The 21,993-nt window shown below is 35.2% G+C and overlaps 1 protein-coding gene across 3 annotated transcripts in view; it reads right to left on the reverse strand.

The window, feature by feature from the left end:
- Positions 1-13,727: 13,727 nt before the first annotated feature.
- The window catches only part of LOC125264589 (NACHT, LRR and PYD domains-containing protein 3-like), a 35,543-nt gene continuing 27,277 nt past the window's right edge, over positions 13,728-21,993 (reverse strand). For all 3 annotated transcript variants that reach the window (XM_048184061.1, XM_048184044.1, XM_048184054.1), the window contains 2 exons: positions 21,614-21,787; positions 13,728-14,589 (listed from right to left, as the gene is read on the reverse strand). In XM_048184061.1, the coding sequence (XP_048040018.1) occupies positions 14,412-14,589; positions 21,614-21,787 (352 nt within the window). In that variant the 3' untranslated portion in view covers positions 13,728-14,411. The remainder of the gene's footprint in view (positions 14,590-21,613; positions 21,788-21,993) is intronic.

Below are 21,993 nucleotides of genomic sequence, written 5' to 3' on the forward strand. Positions count from 1 at the left end.
TTTTAAAGTACTTGGTGTTTTTTTTGGGACAGCCCAATATACTGAAAAGAATTGGGAGGGATTAGCAAATCGGGTGATCGGTAGATTACAGAAATGGCGATGGCTTCTCCCACAGCTTTCTTTTAGAGGGAGGTGCTTGATTATTAATAATTTGGCAGCCTCAATGCTATGGCATAGAGTTACTGTTTTAAATCCTCCTAAGGATATGCTTACTACAATTCAAAAAGCTTTTGTGGATTTTTTTTGGAACGGTCACCATTGGCTTATTCCTGGAATACTGTACCTTCCTGTGGCAGAGGGAGGACAAGGATTAATACATATAGAGTCAAAAATATTAGCATTGAGATTACAAACATTGCAGAGGCTTTTGTATTGTTCTGCTCATGTACGATGGGTTTCATTTGGTTTATCTATATTAACAGATCTAGGTGGAATAGGCCTTGATAAACAGCTGTTTTTAATGGAAAAGCCATTTGAGGAAAAAGCAAACTGTTTAATTTCTAATTTTTATACGTCAGTAATTAAATCATGGAAATATTTAAGTTTTTCAAGAACAGAAGATTTGCACTATGGGGTTTCAGAACCTTTGTTTTTTAACCCCTTTATAAAGTTACCATCTAATTTGTCTTGTTTTATTCCACATTTTTTAAAGGCTGGTGTAAGTAAAATAATGGATTTGATTGATTTGACACAAGGTCAGTGGCGAACTGTACAATCAATTGCTGCACAGGTTAAATTAAAATCTTTGAGAACTGTGGATAGGGTAATTCAGTGTATTAAGGATGCTTTTCCCCCTACATTAATGTGTTCTATAAATTCAGACTTGGAAAATGGTTTTACACCTCAGGATTTTCCTGATTTGAAGGTGACATTTAAATATAGAAGAGATGTTGACATTATAAATCAGAATACATTGTTAAAGGGATATGGGGATTTGGTTTTTCATAATGTGGTGAAGAAAACTCTTTATTATATTTGTGTTAAATCTGTGCATGTTGGACAATTGCAAGGAAGAACCGATACTAAATGGAGGGCTAAGATCTCTATTTGTGAAGGAGTATGTCCATCATGGAGAGTTTTATATAAACCTCCTGTCTCTAAGCGTTGTGGAGATCTTCAGTGGAGAGTGCTCCATGGTGCTATAGCCTCAAATAGTTTAGTTTCAAAATTTACTGAGACGGTCTTATTATGTCCATTCTGTAACGCTCATGATACTGTTTATCACATGTTTTTTGAATGTTCAAGACTTGCTCCTTTATTTGAAATACTGGAAAAATTGATCATAAAACTAGGATTTTCATATAACAATATTTTGTTTATTTTGGGATATCGATATAGAAGATCATGGCAACAACAGTGTGTTCTAGCAAATTTTTTAATTGGCCAAGCTAAGCTAAGCCATTTTGAAATCCCACCAGTGTAAAAATGCAGGAAAGACTGTTGACATGGTAGCTATGTTTAAGGCTTTAGTAGAATCCCGAGTGATGATTGAGTACACATACTATCAATATACTGATAATGTTGTTTTTTTTTAATGGAGATGGTGTGTGAGAGAGGCACTGGTGTTTGTAAGTGAATATGAAAATTTAGTTTTTAATTGGTAAAATGAGTTTTATTTGTATTAAATTGTTTGTATATGTATGTTATGTTTAACCCTTAGATTGTTTTGAATAAAAGGGTGTTAAACGTCTCTCTTTCTTTCTTTCTTTCTTTCTATCTTTCTTTCTTTATCTTTTCTATCTTTCTTTCTTTCTTTTTTCTATCTTTCTTTCTTTATCTTTCTTTCTTCTTTCTTTCTTTCTTCTTTCTTATCTTTCTATCTTTCTTCTTTCTTTCTTTCTTTCTTTCTTTATCTTTTTTCTTTCTTTCTTTCTTTTTTCTATCTTTCTTTTTTCTATCTTTCTTTTTTCTCTTTCTTTTTCTTTCTTTCTTTTTTCTATCTTTCTTTCTCTTTTCTATCTTTCTTTCTTTTTTCTATCTTTCTTTCTCTTTTCTATCTTTCTTTCTTTCTTTCTTTATCTTTTCTATCTTTCTTTCTTTCTTTTTTCTATCTTTCTTTTTTCTCTTTCTTTTTCTATCTTTCTTTCTCTTTTCTATCTTTCTTTCTTTTTCTTTCTTTCTTTCTTTCTTTCTCTTTCTTTCTTTTTTCTATCTATCTATCTATCTTTCTTTCTTTTTTCTATCTATTTATCTATCTATCTTTCTTTCTTTCTTTTTCTATCTTTCTTTTTTCTATCTATTTATCTATCTATCTTTCTTTCTTTCTTTCTATCTTTCTTTCTTTCTTTCTTTCTTCTATCTTTCTTTATTTCTTCTATCTTTCTTTCTTTTTTTCTATCTTTCTTTTCTATCTTTCTTTTTCTTTTTTTCTATCTTTCTTTCTTTCTTATTGGATAAAAGACTAATTTTATATGGGCAATTCCACGCAAATGTCATCTTTACCATGAAAAAAAAAAGTTTTTACCAAAAGCACAAAACCCTTTTTAAATTATCCATTTAGGTCTGTATTATACTGTATTAATGTGCTCTAACAGAAATTTTAAGAAAATTGCCATGTTTATCCACAATATATGTGGTAAGCAACAATGCTTAAATTACATTTTCAACCAACCATATTTCATGCTTTCAAAAAGGGATCAAAGACCACCCTTTTTTAAACTTTATTTTAACAGTAAGCGTTGTGCAGAAAGATGGAGGCATGCCTGAGAAATAAATACACTCATTTTGTCATAACAGCACTGCCTGATGAATTTATAAGGGCGGGAATAAAGAGGTCAAGACGCTTCAGTGCTCTGTCACGTCCGTAACGTTTTAAAGATTAAGTTTATGTCATATAACAATTATTTATGCAAATAACTTGAAACTTTATATGCAAAGCTAAATTATGTTTATGCTTATTAGGATAAACAATTCATTTCACTACGTTGCTCTGAACAACCATAAAAAGCGTTACGGACGTGACCGTTACGGACGCTACATATTAAATCCTTTGACTTTGCTTCTTTATTTTGCCATCATCTGTTTCAGGCTTACCATATCAGAACATATCCAATAATCGCAATACTCTTTGTGCTTTGTTAGTTTTAATATGAAAAAGGTTTAACTTTCAAATTCAGTCGATTTATAACAAAATTTAAACCATAGATGTCGCTCTTTAATAGCTACGGCGCGTGACAGATTAGCTACTGCAGCGCCTCAGATCAAGCGGATCAGGCGCACACGAACCGATCTTCTCTTCCTCTTGCAGGTTACAGAACGAAATATGAACATCAAAAGGTAGGCCTATATGATACAGTACAACTTCTAGAAGAGCATTGTGTCTCATGGGACACTTCCCTCGGATGTCGCGTTTTTACCTGTTGGTTAAAAAATGAATAGCCTATTGATCACAATCCGCGCGATCAAGCTGATAAAATAAAAATAATAGGATTGCAATAATTTTGACTTGAAATAAAGTTTGATCATTTTGACTCAAGGCTCCGCTTTAAACTGTTAAAACTAGCCGAAATCCGTGTGATCATTTAGACAAAACATGATTGCGATTGACAATAGTGTACGTCAATCGGTTCACCTGACTGTGTGGAAACATGCGATTTTAAACTGCTTTATGATAAACATTAATATTTATCAATGTATTTTAGCAAGCAGTTCTGTAAGAACTCATGGTCTCTGAATTGATTCTTAAACAACGCACACGCTTGTCAACGTGAGAAATAGGTCTAATCATGGGCGTACGGGACACCCCCGCAGCCCCCGCGGTGCGTGGGGGTCCCCACCCATATAGGCCCCGTCGCAGATTCACCTATTTATATGTAGCCTTTGCTTTTTTTTTTTTTTTGCTTTTTTTTTTAGAACTGAACTCAGTTGACTAAATATGAAAATAAAGCATCCAACTGAAGCCCAAAAATGAAAGCAGAATATCATAAAAAAAATAGGCTAGTGCTACACTGTAAAAAATATTCCATAGTTTTTACAAAATAAATTTGGCAGCTGTGGTTGCCAGAATAATTTTGTAAAAATACAGAAAAACGTAAATTTTACAGTATAAAACTGTAATGTACAAACAAGAAAATATGAATGTAAACCAGTAAATTCAATGCACACTACCACTAAAATCTGTTTTGTACCTTTAACATATACTGACCACCACCATAATAATGCAGGTGGTAAAAGAGAAAGCCACATGAAGAATCAGAGTTCATCACAAGTAGCTTTTCCACGAGCTGAATACTAATATTTAGAAGGTGCAAAGATAATTCACGCAAACACAATACACCATCATGGTAACCCACAACACTTGCATAATGCAATAAACATTCATTAAACAACAGAAGATGTAACATAAAACCCTAATGTACATAACTGATAACAAAAACTAAGAAACATGACTATTTAAACAAAATACTTTCAAATGTGGAGTGTCACACAGGGAATTGTGGGAATATCAGTTTACAGTTTTTGACTGTAAATTATATATTGATTTGTTCATTTTTACGTCTAAAAATTTACATTAAATGTCTGGTAAGAGCTTTTACAGTTTTCCCTGTATTTAGTATGGGAACTTACTGTTAATCTATTTACAGTTTTTTTTTTCCGTAGTGTTTTTACAAAATTTCACCGTTAAAATCACATTCATTTTTTTACATGTAAATTACAAAAGGGGGGAAAATTCACTATTGTTTCCATCGCCAGTTTGTAAGGTAGCCAAGACAACAGAAAGCCTTGACGCGCTGTGTTACCGTTAGCGGACGTGTGCCGACGAGACAAATAAATATGTTCATTCTTTGCTGAGATATTATTATTATTATTATTATTATTATTAGGCTATTATTATTATTATTATTAGATATTGCCCAAGCATATTTACCCCATCGCCAGCTCTGCTAATGGTCAGCTACCGGGATGGCTGAAGTACTTTTCCATGCCTAGCCAATAAGTCTAGAGTTGTTTCTTTATTCTTTTACTATACATGAATTATCATGATGCACCGATCGAAATTACTGAAAATTTGCAGCCGAAACAGCAATTTACGCGCTTGTCTAGAAGGGAACCTTATATAGCCTACGCAAATTTGTCTAAATTAGAATTTAGACCAGCTAAAATATATTGTTAGACCAAAAATATCTTATCGATTAATTAAGTAATAAAGACATGTAATAAAGTAATAAAGAAATTAAAAAAAAAATAATAATAAAAAATACGTCTATTGCTTCAGCCTTATTCAAAGGCCGCGGAAACATGAGTTCGTTTCTTACGCAATCCATTCCACACCCGACGTTCATGGTTTTCTTCCCATTTATTAAATATAGGCAATTGGTTGATGAAACATTGATTGAAATTAAGATACAATTTCTACAAAACGAAATTCACTTTAAAGAAAGACTTAATATAAAACAAAACTTAATGAAGTGGTCAAACTTATGTCTGACCCGCTGCATGTCTCCCAACATTGCGCATCCGTCATGCTATTCAATTATCATAATCAACGAGATGAAATAAAAAAAAAATAAATAAATAATAATAATAATAATAATAGGCTATAGCCCACTATAAATATGAAACTAAATTTGCTACATTTTATCCCTCTGGCCGACGAACGCGCCTGCGCTTTCTGATGGATTTTTTCCTCATGACAGCTGAAACAACTGAAAACAGGCCTTCCCTCATTTTTGGCGATAGCCTATAGACTAGTGCAAGACTACAAATGGTCTACTTGTATTTGTGTACGCTCACAATAACAACAAACCATTGTACTTTTGTAAAATAAAATAAATAAATTAAAAAAACTGCGTGCGCTTTCAGCTGCCTCTCTACTAGAATCTTTCTGGAACGTCTCAGAAATTTTACTTAAACTCAGAGAATAATTGTAGCCTACCTAAAGAAAAAAAAACATTTTTCGATAAGAAATTCATAGGTCTGTTTTAAATAAGAGGCGATCTTTCCGCTGGAACGTGTTGTTTCTGAAATCATGGCCAGTGCTCGTTGCCGCTGTTATCAGTTCTCTTGGCGCTCGTGCACACGCGCAGTTTTCACACAGACAATCGAGCGTTTCGTTCTGGTAAAAGCACAAAACAAAATGCACACAACGTGTCCTTGCTCTTGATGTACAATCACTGATGAACACCTTTGGTTTTAATGAGTAAATAGCCTATAGTTATTCCTGCCTGCCGGTATTTAGTCTGCGATATCAAAATCACTAAACATTATAGCATATATACTAGCCTAATATTATTCAATAATAACATCAAATGTTATTAACCTTTATTTTTTCTAATCAAACCAGTTTCAGAACGTTTATAATACAGAAGGAACGCTGGAACAGAAACGTTAAAATACCGATTCTGCTCGGAGTGGAGTGATTTATTATTATTATTATTATTATTTCGTTTTTAAGCCCTGGTATAAAGTTTAGTAAAATGTTGATAAATTGTGCAGTCTTATACTGGTATCCCAGATTTCAATATTTGGTAGTTTAAATGCCTGCCTGAGGTCTCTGTGAAAGTTTTAAAGCAGTTTTAAAGCAGTCTCATGTGCCGCTTTCAGACCGGTCACGTCCGTAACGGAAAACTGTCACATCCGTAACGTTGTTTTTTCCTCATTTATGCGGACACGAAAAATGAAATACAATTATTATTTTATGCTCTGTGGAGAGCCAACCCTTCTTCATTAGGTGGGCAGTATTACTTTTGGTTTGCGCAATATAATTCGCAGAATTCTTAAAAAATATGTTGTCACCCAAAACTTAGTGACTTTTTTTGTCACGTCCGTAACGCTGTATATTTCCCTCATCTAAAATATAAAACAATTGTATAGACTGACATTTTTCTAATGTCTGGACTCCTTTAGTAAGGGATTATGAATATATAAATAGACGGTTTAATATGTTGCTATTAAATGCATTCTTTGAGCGTTTATATTTCAAGTTTTGACTCCAAATGTCACGTCCATAACGCTGGAATTGCCCATATATATTAATTTGCGTGGCTTTGCGATATTTGCGTGGCTTATCAGTGATCTATGGCTCTGTCTGTTAAATGGCGCACCATTTGAAAGCAGGTGATGGCGATTTAGCGGTAATCAGGGAACCGGCTTTACTGACGAAATGCGCATGAGAATCGCATGTGATATATCGCCCAGCCCTATATGACAATATCGTAGATTCGTAGCGATGATATTGTGAATCGATGGAACTTTTTCTAAATCGTTTACATAGATAGGACTTTCCACTTTCTCTTTAGCTTTGTGCAGTTGAAGCCTTGTTTATACTTTCGCAATTCGCATGGCTGTACGCCATGAACCTGCTTACTGCGCATGCTCCTCAGTAAACCTACAAGGCTTTTATGCTTGACGTGCTCTCCGTTGTATAATTCTGTGAAACGACAGAGGGCGACTCTGAGTAATTGTTCTCCAAACCACCAAAAAGCAGCGATGAGAGGAAGTAGTTTGCCGAATAATTTGTCAAACACCTCTTATACTCTGTCAAACACTTGTCTTGTGAGAAGTTTGTGAATAAATGGATTTCTTCACATGTAAACTGATTAGGTTGTGGGTCATTTTGACGACACATGTGAAAAAGTTTTTTAGTACACTTCTTAAACCCTAACCAAATAATCAAGTTAAAGGGTCATGAAACCCAAAACACATTTTTTGAGATTTAAACAGATATGTATAGGCTGCACATCATTGAAAACACTAAAGGTACTCAATGTTATTCATAAGTGAAAAATAGTTATTTTTGCATTTTTCAGAGCGATTTCTGTCTTCCTGTTTGAAAAGCCGAGTTGGAGCAACGTCACAAAATCTGACGTCATCGTGTACTTTCGAACATGCTGATGTAGACCGTTTTGAGCGATTCTCAACATATATTCATGACATAAAGCTCATTCAATCCAATCACTGCGCTGTAGTATGCATACGATATGAGGAAGTGTCACTTTTCTCGCCTCAGTCTTTTGTCATTCAGAGACATATCATTGGTGTTCGTTTCCTCAGTGCTACAACACAATGTGTTTTCCTGCGACGCGACCAGAGCAGAGGTTTGTGTGCATGTGGATTGTTTTGCTGTAATCTACCAGCACAAATGGAAAATATGTTCGCGTGAGATCGCATTACAGCGGAGAATTCAAATGTCACAAAAGTACATCTCATTCACATCTGCCTGCTCTAGCTGCGTTCAAACACGCGAGCCGTAGTCTGTTTCCCTCAGCACAGCAGCACATGTGTTGTTTGTATTTTGCTCGCGATGCGGTCAGAACTGGAGTTTGAATACGAACACATGAAAAATATGATTGTTTTTACGATATAAATATGATCGGTTTCAGCTCCGCGATAACACTAGCCACGTGACACATAGCTCATACAGAATAAAGTATCCATGTTTAAAGTTTTTATTTCACACATTCTCCTGCACCAAACATTAACCAGCACGGTGTAGTTATGCACACATATTTCATCAAGTCTTCTTCAAATGAATTATATGTATAAACAGGGACACTGATACAGTGGTGTATCTGAACGCGACGACACGATTATTCTAAAAGACTGATTCTGAGAGTGCAGTGCTCGTAAATGTAATCAAAGTAGCCTATTATTAGCCCTATTAAATATTTCTTCACATTTCTCCCTTGTGCTTGGGAGTTTGTTGACATTTTCTCCGTGCTCATATATTAATATTCATTATTCTGTATAATGAGTGTGTTGTATGTCTCTGTTTCATTGGTTGTTCTCTCCCCTCTTCTCCCCCTCTACACTCCCACTTTTCCAGAGCTTTACATGCCCATTTTCACAGACTTTTTGAAACTCAGAGGTGTGAATGACCAGGGTAAAACAGGGGGGTTTCATGACCAGTAAACTTGAAATTGTGACTTGTGACATTAGAACAAAACATATTAATATGATAACATATGTATAACACTAAATTGAACAATACTGTGTTATATATGTTTTTTAATTCATTCATTATTTTATTTCAATTAACGATTGTATTAAACACAACCATTACTTTATTCATTATTTCTGCTATGCAGGCTCATTTTGTAAATGTAATCATTTTAAATTTTACAAACATGGTGCTTTATGAAAATGTAACTGGACACATTTCCAAATTGTGATTGTGTTTACCCATCTATGCAAATGTTTGTTTATGTAGAAACGAAATAATTAGGTTAATCATTGTCTGTCTCCATCAGTTTAGTGTAGTGATTGTGTGCATTTGTGATGACAATGATGAAAGATACACTACACTTTTAGTTTTATTGTTCACCAAAAAAAGTGCCAAATGATTTCTAATTAAAAAAGTTTTTATTTTAGATAAACTTTATATTTTCTAATTATGTATATAGAAACAAATAAACTTTACATTAAATAAATATAAAAGTTACTATACTACTTTTTGAAAAAAAAAAGTTAAAAGAAACTTTATGTAAATAAGCAGTGGTTTTCAGGAGCAACTACATGGCAGTGAAGTCAGTGCACATGTGATCATCACATGCCAGATACTGTAATGTGTGTCAAGACAGAGAAGTTAATCATATCAGTTGGCTTATGTAGTTGTTTAAATAAAGCTTTAATGTTAAATCAAGGCTACACAGCACATACAGACATACTCGCCTCGCAGGCTACCAGCCTGAATGATCTCTTGGATCCAGATAGCCCTCGACTTGCAATGGCAAAGGGCACATGTTGTTTTTTAGATTATGATTAGATTTTATATATGATTAGATTTTATATATTTTATATATATATCTGAGGCGAGAAAAGTTTTGCTGTGGTATCAAAACGGATATTGATAATTGTGAAACCATGCCATATATTGTTACTGTGAAGTAAAATTAAGATTTTGGTCATATCACCCATCCCTATTCTTTGCTATATAGCAGAAAAGGTTCCCACAGTTTTACAGTTTTTTTTAGTAGTGTTCACCATAAGTAATAGACTACATTGTAACCTTGTCAGAAGTAAGTATATAAATGGCTGCTATTTTGCACTACATAAGTTTATTTGTAATTACCAGCAACGAAGCAAGCACTTAAGAAAGAGAGAGAGAGAATGACAGGAAGAGAGAATGACAGAGAGAGCAGAAATGAGGTAAGTTTCTAAGTAGTAATAGGCCAGAAAAGGCCCAGATAGATTTGAGCCTAATAGGGATACCTGCACTGAATCTTCAATTTCACATGTATTTTGTGTATTTTCAAAATACAAAATACTGTATTTGTATTTAAATACATTTTCCCACACAGTATTTTGTATTTGTATTTTAAATACATTTCCATGTATTTACGCCCATCTCTGGCTATAGTTAAGGGAACAATGCACACCTGTTCTTCCCTCTAGAAAAGTTTAGGCTCTGTTAGTGTTCAGGGAGCTTGCTCCTGGTTTCTTTGGTTTTGTTATTAGTTTAACCTTGGTTTTGTCTGAGGCTTTGATTAATCATGTGTGTGACAGAAATTGTGTTTGATTTCTTTTTCTTCAATTTTTGTTGCAACCAAACCAGCCTGACTATGTCCACCACTTCATTTGTCGGTGTCGTGACACCAATGATAAACTTCAAACAATCATGCCAACTGAATACTATGAAAACATATTGTGAATATATCTTTATCTATGCTATATGCAAAAGACATAAAAACAATTTATAAAGACATAAAAGACAATTAAAATACAGAATACAAAAAAAGAATGTCTTAATAAAGATAATAAAGAAAAACACAAGCTCAGTGTTAACAGGTAAGAGAAACACACATTCACTCTGGACACAGTAACCTGTTCCTGTCATTTCTTAATGTAAGAAACATTTATATTCAATTACATGCTGTAATCCCATTACAGTTTCCACTCTCATAAGACACTTGAATTACATGTTCACATTAAACATCCAACAAAATATATTTTAGCAAAATTAATATTTTTGAGCTGGATATTAATCTTCCTCTCTAATGCGTCCCGTGTTGATGCGCATGTGTGTGCCAGCGCTCATCCAAACCAAAATACTGTCATAAGAGCTCGTCCGAGAAAACTGTTTCTATAGCAACAGGAGCTTCTAACCATAGACTTCAACGGCGCCGCCATATTGGTCCGGGAAACTTGCCATAACTCTCATAAGTGGACTGAAGAAAAGATGCTTGACTATTTTGAGCTCTTACACACCGTCACACAATCCAACCCACATATCGAAGAATTACCTTTCATGTGTAAGTCTGAACAGTTGTTTCTGTTGTATTTGTTCATTATAACATTATTTTTTTATAGCTAGTTGGCCACAAAGGTCAGACTATTAATAGCTAGCGCTTTTATCTATAAAAACGGAGACTAAAAGAAATAATATAAATTTACATGATTCTTATGAAGTCTGAGATCCTATTATAGTTTATGTTATTAACTAATCTAAATCGTAAGTGAGCCTTCAGTGCAATGAAGCCAGAGGACTGTGACAGGACAGCTCAGGCTGTCAGAAGTACAGATACTGCCCTACAAAGGCAAAGTGCAGTAACTATGCAAACACTGAAACTGAGAAAAACGCCTTTAAAGTTTTTATACCAGCCAGTAAAGCATGTTGTGGGTAGATTAGTGGCAATGCATTCATGTAATGCCTTCTTAGGAAGACATTTTTTATAGATAAAAACCATGACCACTGATGTGACCTTTGACCCCCAAAATGTAGATACTGCACTCTGCCTTTGGATGACCTTAAACAACTAAAACACTATTGCAAAAGCAAAGTGCAGTATCTACAACTAAATTACTGTTGATTGTTTTTAATAACTTTAATATTTTTATTGATGTTTTCATGTTGTGAATGTTAAAATTGCTCAGTAGTAGGCTAAGCCTCAAGATTGAGAGTCATCTTATCGCAATGCTCCAATTACCACAAAGAGTGTTTTGCTCATTTTATTTAAGAAGTAATTCATTACAGACCAAGGTTGCTTTACAAACAAAATTTACACAATTTAAACAATAGTGGTTTGAAAACTGTGGAAAGCAAACACAGATTTGACAGCTATTTCAAAACTGCTTCAGTTGCTGCTGGGTGCGCTCACTTTTCTGAGGAGGTGCAGTTAAGTTTTAGCTAACTTTGCCTAACAGTATAACTTTACCGGAGCCAGCTAACATTTGAAAGAGTAACCCTTGTCACTACAATTGGATTAGCTGCCTGAAACATGGAGAGATTTCCAAATCAACAAACATCAACGCGATTATAAATCGGATTATCATTATGTTCAGGGGCGGACTGGGGCAAAAAAGTGGCCCTGGACTTTCTGCCGCAAAGCGGCCCATCACAATTGGTAAGCAAAAAACCTCGCCTAAAAACCACCAGCTCATTATGCACAGAGCAATTTTTTACACCACTTTTTATAACATAAAAATATAAATGCTATTTATACAGAAATATAAATGCTATCTTTTTTTTAATTATTATTGTTGAAATGCTTATTAGCTTTAATGAATGACTGGCATACTTCTTTATGTTATTATTTGTCTTTCCTGATGCACATGGCAAATAGTATAATTTTGAAAAAAAAAAAAAACCCTCAAATCTCTTTTCCATACAGGGAAGTTTAAAGGTCCCGTTTTTCGTGGTTTTTTGAAGCTTTGATTGTGTTTATAGTGTGCAATATAACATGTGTTCATGTTTCGCGTGTAAAAAAACACAGTATTTTTCACATAATTTACTTATCTGTATACCGCTGTTTCCACTGTCATAAAAACGGGCTGATGACTTCCTTGTTCTATGAAGTCCCTCCTTCAGAAATACGTAACGAGTTCTGATTGTGCCAGCGGTTCCTGTGTTGTGATTCGACAGCAGCTTAGCGCATCTTGCCCGTAAAGGTCACGCCTCTTACCATAACGTGGAGATGCACGCGCTCAGTGTTATTGTAAACATGTCTTTAATTTTACCCTATCAATTTGAGCCGGAATCAGACCCGGTGATTGGACTGCGGGATGAAAATAACAGCGTTTCGACGACATGGCGACAAACACACTCTACAAACGCAACTCTTGTGTATTCCTGTGGGTGGAGGTTAGTCAAAAAACTGTTTTAGTGACGTCATTAAAGAAGGAAGTAGAGGGATGTAGTCCAAACTGGCCGTTCGATGTAGGCGACTTCTGTTAAATAAAATATCTCGTTTGGCATTGAACTTTGAGCTTTAAAATTTGACAGATTTTATTTATACTCTAACAACAACATTACACACTAACTAAAGTTTGAAACATGGGATCATGAAGAACGGGACCTTTAATATCACTAAAGTTCAATACCTACCATTAAATCAGTCCATATATAACAATGCTCTGTGTAAAAATTCTTATGTTTATGAAAAATACAGCATAATAGAATGATTTCTGAAGGATCATGTGACTAAGGACGACTGGAGTAATGATACTGAAAATTTTATATTTTAGACACTTTATAAGTTTGAGAATGATATTTTGAGTTTTATGAATAATTTTCAAATGACTGTGAAATTACTGAAGAAATCCTGACAACAGATACACAATCATTCACTCTTATCTGACATGCTGAAAACTATAGGCTACGTTAATGTTTCTTTGCCCATGTGTGACGAATAACATCATTAAAATATGAACAATCCAAAAAGGTCACTGATGCTTGCAGCAAATATATTTTGACTGTAAGTGTGAAACTATGTTTCTGTCCTTCATTAGAGGCTGCAGGTCATTAAATCTTAAATTCTGCTTTAAATCAGACACAGAGGTAAAGTATTGTCTGCTTTCAGTCATGAAATGTTTTGATCCTCATGGAAACAAATAGAACATTTTTCTCCAATAAAGATGTAAGATTGTTTATTTTCTGGCCTTTCTTACAGGAAGTGCTCATAATATTATGAACCTATACAAACCTACATTCTCTAGATATTCAGAAAGATGCTTCATTTAAAACTACATGGCATACTCATACTCTTATTTGACACAATCTGAATTTACTTTCCGGCAGATGACCTTTAGTGCATCCATCTTGAGGACAATATATTCCATGCATCCACAGATCCTAATCATCATTTCATCCATTTTTAAATGATTCATAGTGCCTTTTAACCACACACATATGACATGTTATGTGTTTGTCACCCACTCATATACATTTTTGTGGGCAGGGAGCCTGAGCACATTCATACATGTTTTGGGATTGTCCTGTAAAAAAAATCTTTTTTGGACATATTGTTAGATGTTATGTACAAGACCACAGGATACATTTTGAAAGCTCATCCAATCATCATAGAGAAGCTGAGATTCATAATGCATATAATGCTTTCGTAGACCCCCAGTGAAAAACAGCATCTTACTTTTATGTAAATGCATCCCCCCCTTTTTTTTCTTTTTAAAAAAAAAAGAAGTTGCTATCTTTTTTGTGAGAACCAAAGAAGCATCTCTTGACAACCACAAAAACAATGTCAAATTCTCTCACACACACAGCAGACAGAATGATTGTTACTGCTCACATACTTGTCCAGAGTCCCGGGTCTCAGGTGACTGTAGATCAGATCCAGCTCTCTCAGGTGTGACGGGCTTGAACTCAGAGCTGATTCCAGAGCAGCACAACCTTCTTCTGTCACCATACAGCCAGATAATCTACAACAACAGAAGGTCTTCATGTTACTATGCTTCATTTTTTAGAGATATACAATATACAGTCTACCAGCGGTGCAAAACATACGGCCCGTGGAACACAAATGGCCCGTCTGATCATTTCATACGTATCGAAAACTGAAATGCAGTTGAGATAGATGCTATTACTCATATATCCACTAGAGGTCCTCTTGCTGGAATTGTTAACACTAGAACCACTACGGGGTAAAATATTTTCAAATGTACATAACAGATTTTTAATAAAATATCCAAGTCTCCCAGTCATTCACTTTTACGAAAATTGTGTTATTTACAATCCCCATGTTTTTAAAAATCATTTTAAAGATTAAAAAAACTAGCATTTAGCATAAAACCGCCAGCAGGTCAAATTTAGCCCATATAATTCCTTTATTTTCATGCTGTGTTTGAGAAACGAAATCTCATTTGTTATTATCAATTGAAATTAAAAAACGGGAACAATACATTGAATGGGTTTTTTATATACAGGTCCTTCTCAAAAAATTAGCATATTGTGATAAAAGTTCATTATTTTCCATAATGTAATGATAAAAATTATATTATAATATATTTTAGATTCATTGCACACCAACTGAAATATTTCAGGTCTTTTATTGTTTTAATACTGATGATTTTGGCATACAGCTCATGAAAACCCAAAATTCCTATCTCAAAAAATTAGCATATCATGAAAAGGTTCTCTAAATGAGCTATTAACCTAATCATCTGAATCAACTAATTAACTCTAAACACCTGCAAAAGATTCCTGAGGCTTTTAAAAACTCCCAGCCTGGTTCATTACTCAAAACCGCAAACATGGGTAAGACTGTCGACCTGACTGCTGTTCAGAAGGCCATCATTGACACCCTCAAGCGAGAGGGTAAGACACAGAAAGAAATTTCTGAACGAATAGGCTGTTCCCAGAGTGCTGTATCAAGGCACCTCAGTGGGAAGTCTGTGGGAAGGAAAAAGTGTTGCAAAAAACGCTGCACAACGAGAAGAGGTGACCGGACCCTGAGGAAGATTGTGGAGAAGGACCGATTCCAGACCTTGGGGGACCTGCGGAAGCAGTGGACTGAGTCTGGAGTAGAAACATCCAGAGCCACCGTGCACAGGCGTGTGCAGGAAATGGGCTACAGGTGCCGCATTCCCCAGGTCAAGCCACTTTTGAACCAGAAACAGCGGCACTGGACTGTTGCTCAGTGGTCCAAAGTACTTTTTTCGGATGAAAGCAAATTTTGCATGTCATTCGGAAATCAAGGTGCCAGAGTCTGGAGGAAGACTGGGGAGAAGGAAATGCCAAAATGCCTGAAGTCCAGTGTCAAGTACCCACAGTCAGTGATGGGCTGGGGTGCCATGTCAGCTGCTGGTGTTGGTCCACTGTGTTTTATCAAGGGCAGGGTCAATGCAGCTAGCTATCAGGAGATTTTGGAGCACTTCATGCTTCCATCTGCTGAAAAGCTTTATGGAGATGAAGATTTGGTTTTTCAGCACGACCTGGCACCTGCTCACAGTGCCAAAACCACTGGTAAATGGTTTACTGACCATGGTATTACTGTGCTCAATTGGCCTGCCAACTCTCCTGACCTGAACCCCATAGAGAATCTGTGGGATATTGTGAAGAGAAAGTTGAGAGACGCAAGACCCAACACTCTGGATGAGCTTAAGGCCGCTATCGAAGCATCCTGGGCCTCCATAACACCTCAGCAGTGCCACAGGCTGATTGCCTCCATGCCACGCCGCATTGAAGCAGTCATTTCTGCAAAAGGATTCCCGACCAAGTATTGAGTGCATAACTGAACATAATTATTTGAAGGTTGACTTTTTTTGTATTAAAAACACTTTTCTTTTATTGGTCGGATGAAATATGCTAATTTTTTGAGATATGCTAATTTTTTGGGTTTTCATGAGCTGTATGCCAAAATCATCAGTATTAAAACAATAAAATACCTGAAATATTTCAGTTGGTGTGCAATGAATCTAAAATATATGAAAGTTTAATTTTTATCATTACATTATGGAAAATAATGAACTTTTATCACAATATGCTAATTTTTTGAGAAGGACCTGTATATATTATTACATTAATAATTAAATACAATTCACCAAAAAAATTATACTATTAATAGTAAACTAAAAAAAAAGCTAAAAGTAAAAAAAAACTAATAGTAAAAACTAAAAGCAGTCCAAAACAATATGCCTATTATAACAAAAGTATGACTTTACAAAAGCACATTACAAAAATAAAACATAAATATAAGATGATAAGATAAATAAAACTGCATTTAACAAATATTTTTAACATTTATTATTGAATTTAATGTTCCTTTATACTTTAATAGTTACATTGTGTCGTAGTTACATTGTAATTACTCAAATAATTGCTGAGTACTATTAATTATCTACATATACTTACTATAGAGTTACAGTTAAGGATTGGTTTAGGATTAGTTACTTGTAATTATGCATAATTTACTGTTATTACTATAGTATGTAATGTGTAACTACAACACTGTAAAATAGTATCATAATGTTCTCATTTTCACAAGCTGTTTATACTGTAATGTATTTTTAACAAATTTTAACTATTTTGAATTTTAGACACATTTTAAGCACAAAGTTGCAAGTGTATTATTATTTATTTTATTATTTTTTATTATTTATTCTTATCTGTGTACCTTCACCACGTGTGTATTTGTTACTGCGACTTCTGAATTTTTGGGGAACGTTTAAAATTGTGCAAAACAATCCCGCACCCTGTTGAGGCCCTGTTATGAAGCACATACAAGCAGTATTATTTAACATGAATATTTAGTATGTTATTACCTTGAAACTGTTTCTTTTTATAATTGACGATAATGGCGCTCTACTTTGGTCCAAGTTGAGTTCTTCACAAAGTAGCGGCGCACGAGCGACCAAATGTAGCAGTGTAGCTGCACAGCCCCTTCTGTTGGTGAATATAATCACTACAAGATTGCTAACCAACAAGCTGCTGTATGTTGTTTGGGCTTTTTTGCAATGTATTTGCTAGAACTGGACCAGAATATTCAAATATTCATTTGGTAGGTTGGTATTTGACTTTCAATTTTGGAATTTTTTTTTTTTTTTTTGCACATCTGGCATACCCCTTGTGAAACAGTTCTCATTTGAGCTTGAATATATGTACACTACAAAATATGGCGAAATAATAAAATACTCTTTTTTTACAATTATCTTATATATCCTAGCTGTTTTTAATATGATGGACAGTTTAAGGAACCCAACCATGTTATACTTAATAAATATAAATTGCCTTCTTAGCCCTCTAATGTGTTCCCTGCAACTGCAGTATTCTCTGTCTGAAGCGCACAACTGCATGTGGAAAACAGAATAGAAACAAAATGTAATAGCCTTTTTACCCGTTATTATCAGTTAGAGGTAAAAAATGATATAAATACTGTTCGGTTTCTCACACAAACCTATCGTTTCTTGTCTTAGGATAGCAATGTGTCGTCACGAGCCGCAGGGTTTAATTTGTATTTGTCTGTCGTGTTTTTTTGACTCTTACTGATAGAGTTCCCATTGACATGCATTATACGACTGGCAGACCGCAACGGTTGGAGTTAAAAATCATCATTTGTGTTCTACTGAAGAAACAAAGTCACCTTCATCTTGGATGCCCTGTGGGTAAGTAGATAAACATCAAATTTTCATTTTTGGGTGAACTATCCATTTAACATGTCAAAAGCGGAACAAAACAGCTCTACTTGTGCGCACCGCACAGAGCATGACTCACAAGCTTACACGTTTACTTACTGAGTATTTCAAACACACGACCACTAAACAGCCAGTGAGAAGTGTTCAAGTTCAGCATGGAGGTCTCAGGTAGGCTACAAGCTCTACAAATCTCTCCGTGATTTAATTCAGTTTAAAGTCAGTTAAAACAGTGCTGACTTAGGCCCAATTCCAATTCTAGTCCTTACCCCTTCCCTTTTCCCTTTCCTTTGTTTTGCATGTTCACGTGAAGGGGTAGGGGTGTCTCGATTCTCTTTTGGCTGGAGTGGTAGGGGTAAGGGCCAGATAGCCCTTCAAACAAAGGTTTATCAGGATCACACTTCAGACGAAGGGGTATGAGAAATTTCCCTGCATACACAGACTACCGTGCTGCTAGAATGCATGTAGTGATCATGGTAGTGATATTTCCACTCAGGATCGATCACTTGTGTGTTACCTGGCTGCCAGTTACTCCATAGCTTGCTAAAAGCGCTGTTAGAATGATGTGAACACAACTGAATAATACAGTTAAAAGAAATATCTGTCATCCTTCATAGCACAGTCACTATTTACATATTGTATCTGTAAACTGCTCTAATCTGCAACGAGCTCCGTTATCGCAGCGCCACAGTAAAAAACGAAACCGTACCTACCGGCTCGGCACAGAATGAAACTTGGCCCGATGGAAGAGTGATTCAACCAGTCTTTTACATTCTGTATCGTCTTGAGAAACTGAAGGATCATACGTTTTCAAACTGAAAACGAGCGCTATTTTCTTAAGTTTAAAATACAGTGCAAAAGTAAACTTAAATGTGCTCGCGCCTGATTTCTGTTGATATGCGCACTTCATTGCTGTTCAATGTTACAGGACACTAATAAAAGAAACTATGATGACGTGAGTAATGGTGTAGTAGTTTGGTGTCCCATTTCTTAGGGGAAAATTTTCACCCCTACATATTTATATAATAGAAATGGAACAGGCCCCTAGATGTGTCCACAACATCGAATCTGGCCCCCTTTTAAAAAAGTTTGGGCACCCCTGGTTTAGTGTGTGAGAGAATGTTTTTATCTTTTATCTCAAGATCTTTTGAATTTATGGCTGGACCAAAACAAACTAAAATGAAACGCCTGACTATATTAATGTACAGTAGAGTTCATGCATTCGCCTTGCAAAATTGGTGAACAAAAGATTTAGTACTGCCCTGATGAAGCTATTCATAAATAGATATTTGCATATAAATAGAATATTGATTTTACACAAATAATCCTGTTTAAAAGTACATACTGTACTCATGGTTCTTTATAAAATGTGTTTTCTCCCTGAGCATCAGTGACTGTTTGCAGCCTTTTTGATAGTTGTGCATGAGTCTGTGGCTCTGTTTACAATTGACATTGACATGCAATTGACATGATCTGATCAAGAAGATGTTTACATTTGTCCACATCTCTCTTCCCCATGTTAAATATTAAAATTGAGTCTGGAGAAGATTTTGCTGGTGCAAAGCAAACCTTAATGTGAAATGGTAGGGTTTCTTTTTAAGAAAAACCTTCTGCAATCCCAGGGCTTAGCGTTTCAGGTGTTTTTCTTGTAATGAACAGGTAAGAACTCATTACAATCACAAATGTGTTTTTTTCAGTGCTCTGATACCAGGGTTGGGCCACGTTACTTTAAAAAAGTAATTAGTTATAGTTACTAGTTACTTCTCACAAATAGTAACGGAGTTAGTTAACTGAGTTACATCATTAGAAAAGTAACTAATTACCAGGGAAAGTAACTACTGCGTTACTTAAGAAAAAAATTAAATATGTCAAATAACTTGAATGCCCCCAATATTAAATATAAGTCTAAGAATAAATTATTCTTGATTCTTGACTCGTGACTCATGATCCGCTCTTGCTTATGAAATTTCTCTGTACTGTCATTAAAGAAAATGTAGTTTCATATTTATGTTTAAATAGTCCTATGTTATGTTTTAAATTCATTTACTTGATTATGAAAAGTGAACAGCATGAGTAAGATGCATCATAAGATGTGCAATATATCAGGAGGCATGGAGTGGGTCAGACATGATTTTGACCACTTCATTAAGTTTTGTTTCGAAGAAAGCCTTTCTTTAAAGTGAATTTCATTTTGTAAAAATTGTATCTTAATTTTAATCAATGTTTCATCAACCAATTGCCTGGATTTAATAAATAAGAAGCAAATATAGCAGACAATATAATTATGGCAGGCGCAGGCGCGATCACTGGCGCGTGAACTGGAGCGCGACTTATAGGCTAAATGAACCGAAACTCAGCGGCTGCTTGCCTCACATACATGAGAAATATATCTATAGAAAGCTTGAAATATCTAAAAATGAAAAGAAATAGGCTACTCTGATTATGTAGCCTAATCCGAATGAAATGTACATTCTCTCTCTAGGTGCGTCCAGTATCCGGAGATGATGAAAGTCAGCAATGTCAACTTCATCTTCGCAGCCGACACTGATTCAGAAAACATTACTTTATTAATAAACAATTAAAATGACTCCTTGCTGTTTTTGTCACATTCATAATCATTAATTTTGCCAGTTCTTTGTGGCAAGCTTTATGCATGTGCTATAGCCTATATTACGATCATTATTATGGTTTATTCTCTCCAGTATTTAAGAAATTAAATTAATATAAATGCGATTAGTCAACTAATGGCTTAAATGAATTACGTTTCTGGAGGTGCTGACAGATTGGAGTTGCTGTTTATCGCGGTAGATAGGACATTCGCACCAGAAAGACACTTACATTTGACTAAAAGGTTTTTGTCTTTATGTTCAACTTAAGTGAAATAATGAGCATATTTCCACTTTGAGAAACTCGTCTTGTTCTCGCCTTGACTCGCTATGACTGCCGCACATACTTGAATAAATGGAAACATGCCCACAGTGCGTCTTCGTGTTTACAGTGGTTGGCATCCACCAATCCTACAATACGTCGCTGCAGTAAACAGGCTATGCTGTAGGCTACACACTTAAGCCAAAACGCACAACGCACCATATGGTAACGGTCACAGAGTTAATTTATTGAAAAAGTAATGCGTTACAGTATTAGTTACTGTCAAAAGTAACTGCATTACAGTAACGCGTTACTGCCCAACACTGTCTGATACATACTTCATCTCTATGAAACAGACATTTCTTAAAATAATTTTTTAAGATGTCAGTATTACATGCAACATTTATATTCTCCATGTATATTTAAAAAAAATCCCCCCTTTAAATACCTCAGTATGTTGATTTGACAGTTTGGAGCCTGGAGTGCATCAAACAGCAGCTTCACTCCTGAATCCTGCAGCTTGTTGTTACTCAGATCCAGATACTTCAGGAAGGAGTTTGATGATTGTAGAACTGAAGCCACAATTTCACAGCACTGATCAGTGAGATTACAGCCAGCCAATCTAAATATGGTAAAATACATAATTAATTACATACAGACTCAATATATAAATTGATGTTTAAGAGGATTGTGTGCATTGCCTCATGTTTCACGAGTTCACACTTACAAATGATTAGATAGAGTAAAAGAGTATGTGTATTTGGTGTGCTGTCCTGGGGAGGGCTCCGGGCTTGGAATGTCGCCCGAACCCAGAGTACTCTCCCGTAT

This window comes from Megalobrama amblycephala, linkage group LG1 (genome assembly GCF_018812025.1).
Source record: "Megalobrama amblycephala isolate DHTTF-2021 linkage group LG1, ASM1881202v1, whole genome shotgun sequence".
NCBI lineage: Eukaryota > Metazoa > Chordata > Actinopteri > Cypriniformes > Xenocyprididae > Megalobrama > Megalobrama amblycephala.